Raw genomic sequence first — 14217 nt, forward strand, 5'->3', positions numbered from 1 at the left:
GTGGGTGTCTTTGAGACAGTTTTAAGAAATGTCCCCATAGTTAGAGTTTTCTATACTTTTGATATGTTCTAGTATTTGAAATTTTGCACAAGATACAATGATTGGAAAAACTATTGCAATTAGCAGTAGGTTGACCAACATTTTGCAATATATTTACTGGACTACATCTGGTGTAAAACTTGTGCTGAAATGTGGCAACCCCAAGTGAAAAAAAAAAAAAAACAAACTAACATAAAAACAAGTTTGGATGTGGTGATGCACTACTAATGCCCCCCCCACACACACACACACACACACCACCGCTATACTGACTACGCCCCTGCTGTATCCATGGAGGAATGCTGCGCTAGCAGTCGGTCAAGCCTAGGTAAATCTAAAATGTTTATTCCAGTGTGCGACGTCTGTATTAAAACCATGAGAATCATTAGAGATATTAATATATCCTGCTAAGGAGGAGGTGTGACGTTTATAAACAGAGGCACATTGCACTGATGCGTGAGCCAGCCCATTCCTGACGGGGTTGTGATAGTGGAGCGTACCAAGTGGAGCGACTGGAGGGGTGTCCAATTAAATAAAGGCGTCGATTTTAATTAAAATGTTTATTAAAAAATTACAACTTAGATACAGAGATCGTATAATCCGTAAGAAAACCCCAGTTGGGTAAATGAAGTACTCGAAAGGTGCGTTGGCAAACGCGACTTCATCACCGGAAGAGACGCGTCCCCCCCCGCCCCCCTCACGATCCGGTGAACGGATGAGAGTCGGAGGAGCGGACACAAACCGGCCTGACCGCTCCTCAGATGAACCTAACCCGCAGCAGGTGATAATGTCTGCCCCGTGCATGTTCTCGCACAATTTTATTCCCTGAGACTCTACTTTTTTTTTTTTTTTTTTTTTTTTTAACCGAAGGTGAGTAGCGTGAGTGAGGTGTGTTCGCCGTGAAATGAATGAATGAAGCGTGAAAAGATGACCGGTGTGAATGATGAAATCCCGGACTGAGTGTTAAGAAGCCTGGGCGGGAGAAAGACGCAATTAATTTATGCGCATAAAGAGAACAAAGTGCCCAGAAGGAATTGGAAGCAGCCGCACGCCACCGGCCTGACTCCTTCATTTACATTATTTCTCTCATTTAATCCGCGTTTTGTTGCGTTAACCGTGCGCTGTTTAGAATCACAGGTAGAAAATATCTTTTGTTTTTGTTCGTTTTTCCAACTTCCATCATCCTAAATCGGCCTTATCGTGGCCGGGTGTGATAGCCGCAGTGAAGGTTGGCGCGCGCACGCTCAGGTTGGCGTGGATGATGAAACATTTTGCACACGCACGCGGACTAATCAGGAAGCAGCGCGAAAATAATTCTATTAATCACTTAATCCTTACAGTCAGGAGGCTCGTGCGACAAGGAATACCGGCGCAATATACGCCCCAAAAACCTGCGCAGCAGCAGCGCAACACACCGTGAAAAGATGCTGGAAGATGCAGCGCACCTTGCATCACATTCACGTGATTATCGCATCTTTTCCTCGAGTGGAAAAAAAAAAATAATGTTGCATTATAATGATGGCGGGTTTATTTTGTTGGGGGGTTTCCTCCCCATCATGTGGAGAGGATCTGTTTGGGTCCGTATGCAAATCACCTCCTTCAATTATTCAGCCGCCAAGAAACGTGATCGTGTCCGTGCCACGACCTGGCACCTTCCACAGACAGGCTCGTGTCCTCAGACCTAAATAGATATTCACCCGCTGTCAGCAGCTTCAACATCTTTTATTGGGTGTTTGTTCATATATGTGGACCTGGGTTCAGTTCCTGGTCATGTCACATGTCTGTGTCCTTGGACATTGTCTCAGTCCAACAAACTGTAAATGGGTGCCAGCCTTTGCAGGGGAAGCAACCTGGGATGGACCGTTGTCCCATCCAGGGGAGGGGGACAGCAGAGTGTGAAAAAGACAAAGAAAAATTAGCATTGAAAATAGACGTGCAGCATGTGGAGTCCCCATTCTTTTTCTGTTTGGGTTTTCACATATCCCATAATCCCTTGCGAGCCAGAGAGCCGCTGCAGTCAAAACAACATATAGAGAATCCACACGATGACAATTGTAAATGAATATTATACTACAAAAATGTAATTTTTTATGGTTTTCGTCACATTAATAAGAGACTGCTGCATGATACCCTGAAAACTTGCTAAAACAATTATAATAAATAATCTGTGTCTGCTACGTTTAATCTGTGTGGAATTTAATAAATGCAAACCGAATTTCAGACATATATATTAGTCTGGAACAAAGAGGACAAACAGTGTTGTAAAGAATAATCAAGACGTTACAGAGCAAACTTCACTTTCCCCCAGAACGACATGATCAGGAAGCGATTGTAGCTCACAGCAACTCCCATTGAAAATAACGGACAGACAGCCTGTGATTCTCGCATGTTTACATAAAACAAACACAATAACAATGTCTAAAAACCCAGAGAATATATTCATGAGAGCTTTAGGCACAATATAAAAATAGTTTTATGTTGTGATGTTAATGGTGTTGTCTGTGTGCAGCGGTTAAAGTGAAGCGTGATCAGAGCGTCTCAATGCAGTTATGTTACTGAGATCTCGCAGCGCGGCGACCTCTCCGAAGTTTTGCGGGATTTGAAACCTGAAAAGCCTCAATGACAGTATTGTTAAGACTTGTGGGCACGTGGAAAATGTCGTATATGTGGAGTCCGTATTTTTCGATGTCTTATGATTTGTGATATTGTAATAGTGTTATACAAAAGTCCATTTTCAAAAAGACAATCTTATTCCAATTAATGGTAGACATTAGGGCTGTTCATGTTGTATAGTGAAAAAATAAAAGTTGTGAGAGACTTCTGGCCCCATGTTGTTTTTGTTCCACTTGGGGTTTTATAGGTGCAGACCAAATTTGAACTCAATCAAATAAAATTTAGAGGTCCCCCAGAGTGACACATTTTCCTCTCCCTCTGCTGACAGGGCAATGTCACCCTAATGGGAGAAGACTCTGATGTCATTGTTTTTCTTTTATAGGTATATGTGATGGCTTCTAATCGCAAAAAAGTGGTGGTTGATTGGCCACCCAGAGGAGAACATTAACTGATTAACTGGAAGTCGTCTCCCCTTTTTGTTTGTTTGGGGAAAATTGTTGCTTTGTGGTGCACCCCTAAACAATTTCCAATTACAATAAAATTTGGCACAGATCTTTTATTTTATTAGCGGAACAAGAACAACATGTGGCCCAAAAGATTTTGTAACATTTTGAACAGGTCTAGTAGAAATTTTTCAGTTATACTTAATTTTAGGTATCATTAGGTTGCGCCTATTTAGGTGCAGGACTTGCAGGTAGAATGAAAAATGAGCCCACAGTGAATAAAAATGTAACAGGAGTAAAAAAAAAAAAAGCCCAAAAAACATGCAGACTGATTGGAGGTCAGAGGGTAAACACAAACAAAAGGGCTCCCTTTTTAAAAAGTTGGTCTTCGTGCATTGTTTTACAGTGAAATGCCAAAGAAGAACTGGAAAACAATAGAATGTTGACAAAAGTTGTGTCCTGTGTGTGCTCTTTCTTGTTTCATGTTCCACCTTTCCAACAAAGGGTTTTTTTTGGGTGGGGTGGGGGGGGGGGGTTTGGGTTTATTTGTTTGTTTGTTATGTCCACCAAGGACATAATAAAATCATTGGTATTTATTTGTTTATTTATTTGCGTGTCTGTTAGTAGGATTATGTCAAAACTACTGCACGGATTTTGATGAAATTTTCACCACAGATAGCTATTAGGACATAGAAGACTATATTGAGTTTTACAAAAATAATAATTTAAAAGTTCATGAATATGGTGAACAACTATTAATTATTTTCACAATCGATCAATCAATTATTTATAATCATTTATAATATCTAATCAGTTATTTTCTCGAATAGGCGATTAGTTATTAGGTTCATAAAATACTGAAAAATGTCAGTCGGTGTTATCCAGATCCCAAGATGATACCTTTTTATATGTGTTGTTTTGTCCACAGCCCAATGATATTCTGTTAATTACCAGATAGGGGCTAATAATAAAAAAAAAACCTGACATTTGCATTTACATTTTTACATTTTCCCCCCAAAATAATTTTTGGGGGAAAACCTACAGAAGACTCGGAATGATTAATCAGTGATTAGAATAGCTGTCAAATATGTTATGTGTTGGACGCGGTCGGACCACCGACCCAGCGTTTGACAGGACCCAGCATAAAATAAGCAGAGCACGGTTCAAAAGATAACAGAATTTAATAATCATAATGAGTGCAGTGATAAACAACCAAAAATGTCCGCGGTCTGGTGAGGTGAAAACACGGCGCGCTCTCAGCAGCACAAACGGTCCGGAGCCACAGCAGCTCGGACCCAGGGACCCCGCCGACACCCCCCAGGTGGCCGCGACAAACCGAGTCTGTGAAGAAAGAAAACATGAGGTGAGTCCAACTCCACCCAGAGAGACACAGCCCAAAAGGTGCACACAATCAGCAAACACTTCCTGGCTTAAATATATATCAGCTTCTCACCCTGCAGGGACAGAACAACTCAGTTCAAATCTCCACTGCAGCAGAAGCTGATTAGACAATTAGCATAACGTGACAGCTCACTAACACAAGGTGTGAGGGACACCAAATCCACTGTCATTACTTCATAAAAGTCACCAAAACCAAATTACCTCAGGAAGTGTGCTGAAGAGCGTGAGACCTCACCCAGTCCTCCTTCACAGACTGTGGCGTCAAACCTGGAGCGGTCTCTGCGTCCGTAATGGTGAGATTGTTCTCCTGACGTCGATCTCACACGTCTGCTCACAAGGTCGAGTCTCTGGCAATCACACACTGTGCATTCAGGGTTTAAATGCAGCAATCTCTGATCAAGACAGAATACACCACAGCTGTGAGCCCTGATGACCTGCACGTGAAAACAAGCCTCAGGTGTTCAGGGTCAGGTTCTAATACTCAGCCACTCAGTCCTGAATGCATACCACCTGGTGGGAGAAACAGAAAAACAAAAACCAAGCCAGCCAAACACCCCAGCACACAACAAAATACTGTAATTTCATAGTCAATTAATAATTGATTAATCCTTGAAGATTTGTTCTTGAATCCACCCTCATTTTTTTAGCTTGATGAAAAGTGAGTCAGAACAACTGGACAAAATTAGTCATCAATTAATTAAACTATAACAAATTATTATTAAATGATTGTTAATTTTGGAGCTGTTTATACTAGGCCTGAAACTATTAGTCGATTAACTCCAATAATTCGATTAAAAATGTTTGAAGCAAAGTCTGTGCCTCAAAGCTTTGTTTAACGTTGTAGTACATATGCCAGGCCTGTGTATGGCACTGCAGCATCCCCAGAAACAAACAGAAGAAGACTAGAGCATGCACTTAAGCTGTGTAAACGCTAATCACATTAGCACAAAAGTTACTGCTTTCCAACATGACACAGAGTAAAATAAAGCCTTTTAGGAAAAAGACGGTCCATGCTGATGATGCAAAGTACTTTTTATCCGATTGCTCAATTACTTCGCCAGAATAATCAATAGAATACTCGATTAGTATAATAATTGATAACTGCAGCCCTAGTTTGTACCTCTGTCAAGCACTCAAAGACCTGATAGCATTGTCCTCGAGAAAGTGCGGAGAAATAAAGATATTTACATCATCATACCCAAAATCAAAACACTTTTTCCAAGTAGGGCAGAATACTCGAACAGTTTAAATTTATCTAATCAGTGTGTCCTGTGGCCCACCTCCAAAAAAGCCCTGTTTAGTAGAAGGTATAACCCACCAAAATCCTTTGTAGCACTACAAACTACAAATTCAGTTCAATTCAAACCAAGAGGCTCATTTCTCCTCTTGCCTTGTCCATTTACTGGCTGTTTTACTGACTGCAAATTTCCTTTTTTGTCTCACAGATATTTGGTGATAATGACGAAATAAACCCCATCCTGATCACTCAAACTGTACAAACTGTCTCAAACCCTACGGGCTGTTGAACTCAAACGCCTTCAAACCCACAGCTTTGCCCAAAGTTAAAAGTGAGACTTTACTGACCCTGCCTTTCCAAAAAAGACGGTTCCACCTTTTGCCCTTATTTGCTTTATCAAATGCCCAAAAACAGCAAAGCCGTCAAGAGAGAGCTTGACGATGATGTCACAGAGTCTGTCAAAGACCTGCTGTCCAATGAGGATGCCTGTGATGATTCCTTCAAGAAGACCTCACTGATTGTTAACAACCATGAGGTGGAGGGGAAAGAGTGTGACATGGAGGAGGAAGGCTCAGGCAGTGAGGAGGAACGTCCAGCCTGGAACAGCAAGCTGCAGTACATCCTGGCCCAGGTCGGCTTCTCTGTAGGCCTGGGCAACGTCTGGCGGTTCCCATACCTGTGCCAGAAGAATGGAGGGGGTAAGATTGGTTCACTGACACACAGCATGAGTTTGAAAACACTTTATAATCCTTTGATTGAGTTTTCAGTAAGACACATTTGGGCAAAGACCAAACAACTCATTTTTTTATATTCCTTCAGCTTTGATCTTTGAGCTAAAGCAGTTACTTTGCCAGATTTGCTGCTGGGCTGTGTGACTAAGTAGAGATGGAGCAAAACAACACAAATTGAATGTGGGTCATCACCAATATTTAATATTTACTCCCACCACAGGTAGAGGAGTGTGGCCACACCTCCTTTTCTCAGGTGCCAGTCCACGCTTCCTTTTACACAGAACATGAAACTAGAGTGACAGTCTGTGGAAATGAGATGAAATGTCAGTGACGTATGGAAACAAATAAGCACATGTATAATCACACTGCAGAGTTGTACTGTGTATTCTGCGTACAGTTCTGTGCACTGAACCATGGCATGTGTACCATACGGTTCAATGCTAATACAACCCCAATTTCAGTGAGGTTGGGACGGTGTGTGAAATGTAAATTAAAAACAGAATACAATCATTTGCAAATCCTCTTCAACCTATATTCAATTGAATACACCACAAAGACAAGATATTTAATGTTCAATCTGATAAACATTTTTGTTTTTGTGCAAATATTTGCTCATTTTGAAATGGATGCCTGCAACACATTTTAAAAAAGTTGGGATGGGGCAACAAAAGACTGGGAAAGTTGATGAATGCTCAAAGAACACCTGTTTTGCACATTCCACAGGTGAACAGGTTAACTGGAAACAGGTGAGTGTCATGATTGGGTATAAAAGGAGCATCCCCAAAAGGCTCAGCCATTCATAAGTAAAGATGGGGCGAGTATCATCACTTTGTGAACAACTGTGTGGAAAAAAAAAAATCCAACAGTTTAAGAAAAATGTTTCTCAGTGTTCAGTTGCAAGGAATTTAGGGATTCCATCATCTACAGTCCATAATATAATCAGAAGATTAGACAGCAGCAAGGCTGAAAACCAACATTGAATGCCTGTGACCTTTGATCCCTCAGGTGGCACTGCATTAAAAACCGACATCATTGTGTAAAGGATCTTAAAGCGTGGGCTCAGGAACACTTCAGAAAACCACTGTCAGTTAACACAGTTCATCACTGCATCTACAAGTGCAAGTTAAAACTCCACCATGCAAAGTGAAAGCCATACATCAACAACATCCAGAAACGCCGCCGCCACCTTCTCTGGGCCCGAGCTCATTTGAAATGGACAGACACAAAGTGGAAAAGTGTGCTGTGGTCTGATGAGTCCACATTTCTGTTTTTGGAAATCATGGACGTCGTGTCCTCTGGACAAAAGAGGAAAAAGACCATCCAGATTGTTACCACCAAGCGCTGGATGAAAAGTTCTCCTACAGCCGCTAAAGTTCTCCTTGCAGCGAGCTGCGCATCGAGCGCTGTAGAATAGGGGAGAGTGGGACCAGCTTCCCCTGGAAGATTTTTAAATTCATAACCCTCTGAAACACCATTGCCTGCATTTTGATCACCAAATTGTGTGAAGGAAAGCCATAGTTTTTTTTTTTTAATTAATCTTTGTTACAGCCTTACTTTAAAGCCTAAAGAAACAAGGCATCAGGCCAAAACAGACAATAGTGTAGATATGTGTCAGGAACATCAGAACTGCTAATTTATACCCAGCAGTGTATTCAAGAAAATCCTTGTGTTTTTTTTTTTTTTTTTTTTTACATTAAATAACTTGTAATTAAAATAGTTTTAAGTAAAAAAAAGAAAGAAGATTCTTTAGAAATGTTTGATGTTTGTAAATTAAAACCATAACTCATCTGTTGTTGTTGTTGTTTCAGGTGAGATGATTTCTTGATTAACATGATAATGACCCTTGGACATTTTTTTTTTTTCAAATAATAAAATAGTTACTGTTTAAAGAGCCGTTGTTTTATTTATAGCAGCAGCTCTGAGTTTGCAGAGATGACAGGTGAGCTGGACTCTCAGCACATAACTAGGTGAAGGTCTCCTCTGCAGCTTCAACCTCAAATTGGTGTTTTTGGAAACACTTTCCTCACATTTTGAAATGCAGAGATGTTCTCTTCTTCCGTCTGGACTTCAAATTATGGTAGATTTATTTAGACTAACAAAAAAGGCCCTTTATAAGCCCATAATGCAAACGCATCGGGGGGGGGGGGGGGGGACACCTAAGCATCCCCAAACCCCTGGCTTTTTAAGGTGATTTTTCCATCCCATTATGCTGAGAAAAAATCCTGCTGAGAACCTTGTTAACTGCAACTGCATAAACAAAATGCTGCTGTTAAGTGTTTGCAGAACAAATGTTTTGGCACTTTTGTTCATATGGCAGAACATTTAAAATAAAATTGTGCTATGTGCTACTTTTGAGTTCATTTTTGGATTTTACTTGCGATTAATGCGATTAACAATGCGATTAATCGTGGAAATCATGCAATTAATCGCGATCAAAATTTTTAATAGCTGCCCAACTCTAAAAAAAAAAAATATATATATACAACATCATTGTGTGGCTACAGAGTCATAAATCAGGCTTTAGGATTTTAAGGTACCACTCAAATGTGGCAAATGTGTGACTCGACTAAATGTAATCTTTTCAATGCACATAATGCCCGGCGCTTATTTAAGACAGGCCTTTATTTTTTCAAAGTTTTGACCTGGTTATTAAATGAGACAGACCACTGTTCAAGGTCAGGCATTTAATCAAGGAAATATGGTAACTAATTTAGTGCTCACTCAGTGTAATGCATTGTCCTCAACACAATGCAGTAAAATTATTCACCAGTTTGCTTAAACACTGTCGATGGAACAATAAGTAAATGAAGTAGAAGGGGATATTTTATTTGTTTGTTTTTAATTGCAAGAGCATGAATGTAGTAATGTGACAGAGTGTGACAGAGCACACACATAGCTGTGAGTGACTGATTGAATTTAATTTTGCATTCATAGTAATTAACACAAGCAAAATCTGCATTTACATACTGCTGTCTACATCACAACCCGCTGTCATGTGCACAATTAATTCATTCATTCATCTTTTGTATGTACTTGTTCCAATTAAGGGTCACAGGTGAGCTGGACCCTTTCCCATAGGTCACTGGGATAGGGTCCAGCTCTTTCTGATTGGAGTCACACCCTGGACAGGACACCAGTTAATCGCAAGGCCACATATAGACAAATAAATTCACACTCTCACTCACACCTACGGTCAATTTAAAGTCTCCAGTTCACTGAACCTGCATGTATTTTGAAGTGGAAGGAAGCTGGTGCACCTGGATAGAATACATACAAACATGGGGAGAACACGCAAAGTCCACACAGAAAAGAAAAATGATCATGATGATGCAGTGGTAGTGTTTTTCCCAACATGAAAGTCCTGGGTTCACAGCCACCCATGCACCAGTCTTTATGTAAATAGATGGAGTTCTACGGTGACAGAATTATGATCAAAGCAAACCTTTAATGTTGACGTAAACCATGGACAAATTAGGCTGTCATAATTCTGTTACTATAGATTTCCCATTGGCTGTGGAAACCCTGAGTTTTTTTAAGGGGAGGAATCTCTATCTGTCTGTTTATCTGTCTGTCTGTCTGTCTGTCTGTCTATCAGGGCAGTTATTAAGGAAGTGAAATGTAAAAAGTGAAAAAGGAAATGTATAGGCAAACGTCAAACCTATTACAATGTTTTTACATAAACAGGATTGTAGTTTCAAAACAAGAGCAATCGGAGATTTCTGACATCCGCCAAGGGTTGACGAGGACTCAACATGAAAGTTATGTGATTCACGTTGTGACCCGGATTTTACCTGGATCCGGATTCCACAGCACAATGCAGTAACTGCATACTGATCCAGAATGTTCCGATGTTGATCAAGATGTTGCAATCTAATATTTAATTCACAAACTGAAACAAAATAGTGTCTAACCGTATCTTGGTTTTAGATCATGGTGTCATATGTTTTATGCTGCAGAATGTGTATATTGATTCAGATCACTCCCAACAGCCAACACTAACAGGGTCTTCCTTTGTACAATAGCCACATGTGATTTAAAATTTTTTCAAGGTCATCAAGCAGATTTGAGATGATCCTCGAAATGGTGAAAAGTTAAAAAATGATCCAGAATCGGGATCTTGGTCCTGATCCACTCCCAAATTAGTGGAGTGTTCCATGGCCTAATATCTATCTGTGGTGAAAGTTTTGTCTAAATCTGTGCAGTAGTCTTGACATAATCCTTAAAAGCCTATAAAGGGAAATCCTGAGCCAGAATCCAGATCCGGATCACTTCCAAAATTCAGTGGATTCTTCCAAGGCCTAATATCTATATGTGGTGAAAATTTAGTCAGCATCGGTGCAGTAGTTGTGACGTAATCCTGCTAACAGACAGACAGACAAATAAATTATTACATTATTACATCCTTGAAAGACGTAAAAATGTCAAATTAGGTTTTGGGGGACATATTTATACTCCCTTTTTAAGAAAAAAGTGGAACACCCCAGAGCTGTCTCAAATAGACTTGGAATTATATGCCTCTTTTCACTTCTAAAACATTTCCAATAAAATTCTATGTATTCCCCCCATTCCAGACAAAGTCAGATTCCTCCTAAATGTAAATGCTGGCTGAATTTGTCCAAAGAAGCCATTCTGCCTCTGTGACACTTATCTGCCCAGGCCACACTGTGCTCAGGCACTTTGAAGGTCGATATGACATTTGTGTGTCAGTCTGTGTGCCACGTTGTACATCATTGTACAATAGCTTGGTCCAAAAATGAATCTTAAGAACAGTGTGTCACAGCGTGAAGCAAATCATGCTGCTAGCAGTGCTTTTGACTGCAATCTTGAAAATAATGAAATGCTGCAATCAAAAGTAGAATCAAAACCTGCTTGATTGAACCTACTGCTGTTCTGAACATTGTATACCAAACATAATTGTATGACATCAAACTTCTCACGTGGAGCTTATGTAAAGCCCATGATGCCCCCTGAAAGCTGATTAAAAGAAACACTCACAGGTAAGACAGCCAGACAGCATGTAAACAAAGGAAGTGTGTGTCTGTACTGAAGTGGTTTACAAAGAATATCACACTCAGACACTTCCCGTCATACACACAAGTACAATGTCATCTTATATTCGCGCCCTAACGTTTGTGAACCCTTGAGCTATTAATAGCTCAAGGGTTCACCTATCCTATTCACATCCTAATTTTGAAATGACATTAAATTTAAAAAAGAACAAATAGGCTTTAGAAAAAAAATCTAAAATAATGCCCCTTAAACTGACAGTAAATCTAATCTCTACAATGTGACATGGATGAAATAAAAATGCAAAAGCCAAAATGTAACACAAGTAAATCATCACTTTTACAGCTAGTTTTCTTAGAAAAGTGAGGGAGTGAATACATGAACACTTCCCAGTCACATCAGTTGTTATGAAATGCAAACATCATGGTACTGTAAGGTAGAGCTGTCTCTAGGGGACATTTCTCAAAATCTCAAAAACTGAGTGACTGTACAAGAAGAAGACTAGTGAGGAAAGATGGAGTCTGTCAGAGACCTATACACAGTTTTAGACCTACTAAAACTGATGCCGATTTCCATATTTCATAATTCTAAAACCTGTGTGCCGATATATCGTCAGGAATTCTTTTTTCCTCCCATAGAAACACAAAGCATAAACCAAGAATTCCCCTATCATTTATTTTGTAGAATTTTTGTAATGAGTCCTGCCCAAAGTAACAACACATAATGCAGTTTGAAATTAAACTTGCTTTATTGACACAGTCATTAATGTTTCAAAAACAGTGGTCTGGGATATTGGGGCCCTAAGTGCCTGAAGTAATGGGCCATTTTTTCCATATGATGGGGCCTTCTCAGACATCAATGGGCCTGTGTGACACAGAATAAAACAAAATAATTCAAGCTTTGTAGGGGTGTCACAATACATGTATTTGTATTGAAACGTACAGGTACGCACGCAATGATTCGGGGCACAGAACTGCACACAGAATACACAGCACGCCTCTGCACAGTATGATTATACAGATGTGTGTATTTGTTCCCCTAAGTCAATGACATTTCATCTCATTTCTGCAGACTATGCGTCACTCTAGTTTCATGATCTGTGTAGGAGTAGACATGGTCTTATGCCTCAGTGCTGAGTGCAGGAGGCGTGACCACACCCCCTCAGCCTGTTGTGTGTGTTGAATAGAGGAAACTCAGTCTATGAGAGCAAACAGCGAGTCAACCAGTTGAAGCGAGTGTACAGATTATTCCAGTCAGAAACTTTGGAAGCATAAATGAAATTCATTTATTTTCCTTTTTCTTCCAAAACATGAACCTAAAAGCCAGACTGGAAAGTTTATTAAGTTCACGGTGAAGATGTTTTGATCGACTTTTGGATCGCATGGACGGATTGCAGTAATTAGTATATGGGTAATATTTTTGGCGGATCCGCGGAAGCGAGTGATGACAATTCTTACTTGTGTGCGGATTAACGGACACACATCATATTTAAGAACTTGGAATTACACGAACAGTTACAGCAAACTAATATTTAAAAATACTTAGGGCTCTCCTGTGACCCAGTCCCAGATAAGCAGTTGAAGATCTGTGTATTTATGTACTTAGGGCTATGTGCTAGTTAAAGTTTTTTTCTTGCTCTTATTTTGCGTGGATGTGGATTTTTCAGTTGCCTTGAAGCATATGTTTGCGTGGATGCTGATTTTATGGGGAAAACTGCATAGGGAATAGCTTCTTTGTGCACAACAAACTTTGCATTCTGGACCAAAAGTGAAAGCATACCGATCCCACATTTGTTGTTGATTCCCTGTCCCAAGTTTAGACCAAAAGGTCCACCAATTTATGATAGAAGTTGATGTTTTATATGAATTAGTGGAAAATTTCACAGCTGAGATGGCCTCCGAATAGCGACACTGCGTACAGTGATTTCACATCTGTACAGAGTGAGGTTTTATGAGATGCTGTCATTTGCACAAAAATTAAACAAACTTAAAATTCACAAAATACTGAAGGGAGTCTGGCTCTGAATGGAGTCTGTTTTTTTAAATCTATTGTTAGAGCCACAACTTGAGCCAATTTAAGTTAAAGATAAATTTGCAAATTTCATATTTCTCTCCGTGTATTGTTATTTGTCATGTGTAATTAATAATGATATAGTAAATGGACTGCATTTATATAGCACCTTTCCATCTGCATCAGATGCTCAAAGCGCTTTACAATAATGCCTCACATTCACCCCACTCAGCTGCAACTAATGATTATTTTCTTTTTAATTACCTCCGCCAAGGAGGTTGTGTTTTCTGTCGCGTTTGTTTGTTTGTCTGTCTGTTTGTCAGCAGGATAACTCAAAAAGTTTTGAACGGAGTTTGATGAAATTTTGTGGAGTGGTTGGAAATGACAAGAGGAACAAGTGATTAAATTTTAGTGGTGATCCGGATCACGATCCGGATCCAGGAATTTTTTAAAGGATTCTTCACCATTGCGGGATAGGGGGAATTTTGACATTCTAGTTTCTAACTCCACAAAAACAAGGCAGAAAGGCTTGAAAAAATTTAGGGTGTAACATAGTCAAATGTTCTATCAAACAACAAAGTTTGGTGATGATCGGATCCGGATTCCGGATCTGGTGATCCAGAATATGCAAAAATATAGGGAAAATAGAAAATGTGTCAGTGTGAGGTGACAAAGGAAGCTAGAGATGCACAACTAACACCAAATTGTAGCTGAATCTGTACTGATTCAGTAAGGT

General features: G+C 39.8%; 1 protein-coding gene across 1 annotated transcript in view; it reads left to right on the forward strand.

Annotated features, from left to right (window-relative positions):
• The first annotated feature begins 761 nt into the window (after positions 1 to 761).
• The window catches only part of slc6a15 (solute carrier family 6 member 15), a 73660-nt gene continuing 60204 nt past the window's right edge, over positions 762 to 14217 (forward strand). Inside the window, 2 exon segments of the mRNA XM_034175910.1 lie at positions 762 to 909; positions 5942 to 6431. Coding sequence (XP_034031801.1) covers positions 6134 to 6431 — 298 coding nt within the window. The 5' untranslated portion in view covers positions 762 to 909; positions 5942 to 6133.

This window comes from Thalassophryne amazonica, chromosome 8 (assembly GCF_902500255.1).
Source record: "Thalassophryne amazonica chromosome 8, fThaAma1.1, whole genome shotgun sequence".
NCBI lineage: Eukaryota > Metazoa > Chordata > Actinopteri > Batrachoidiformes > Batrachoididae > Thalassophryne > Thalassophryne amazonica.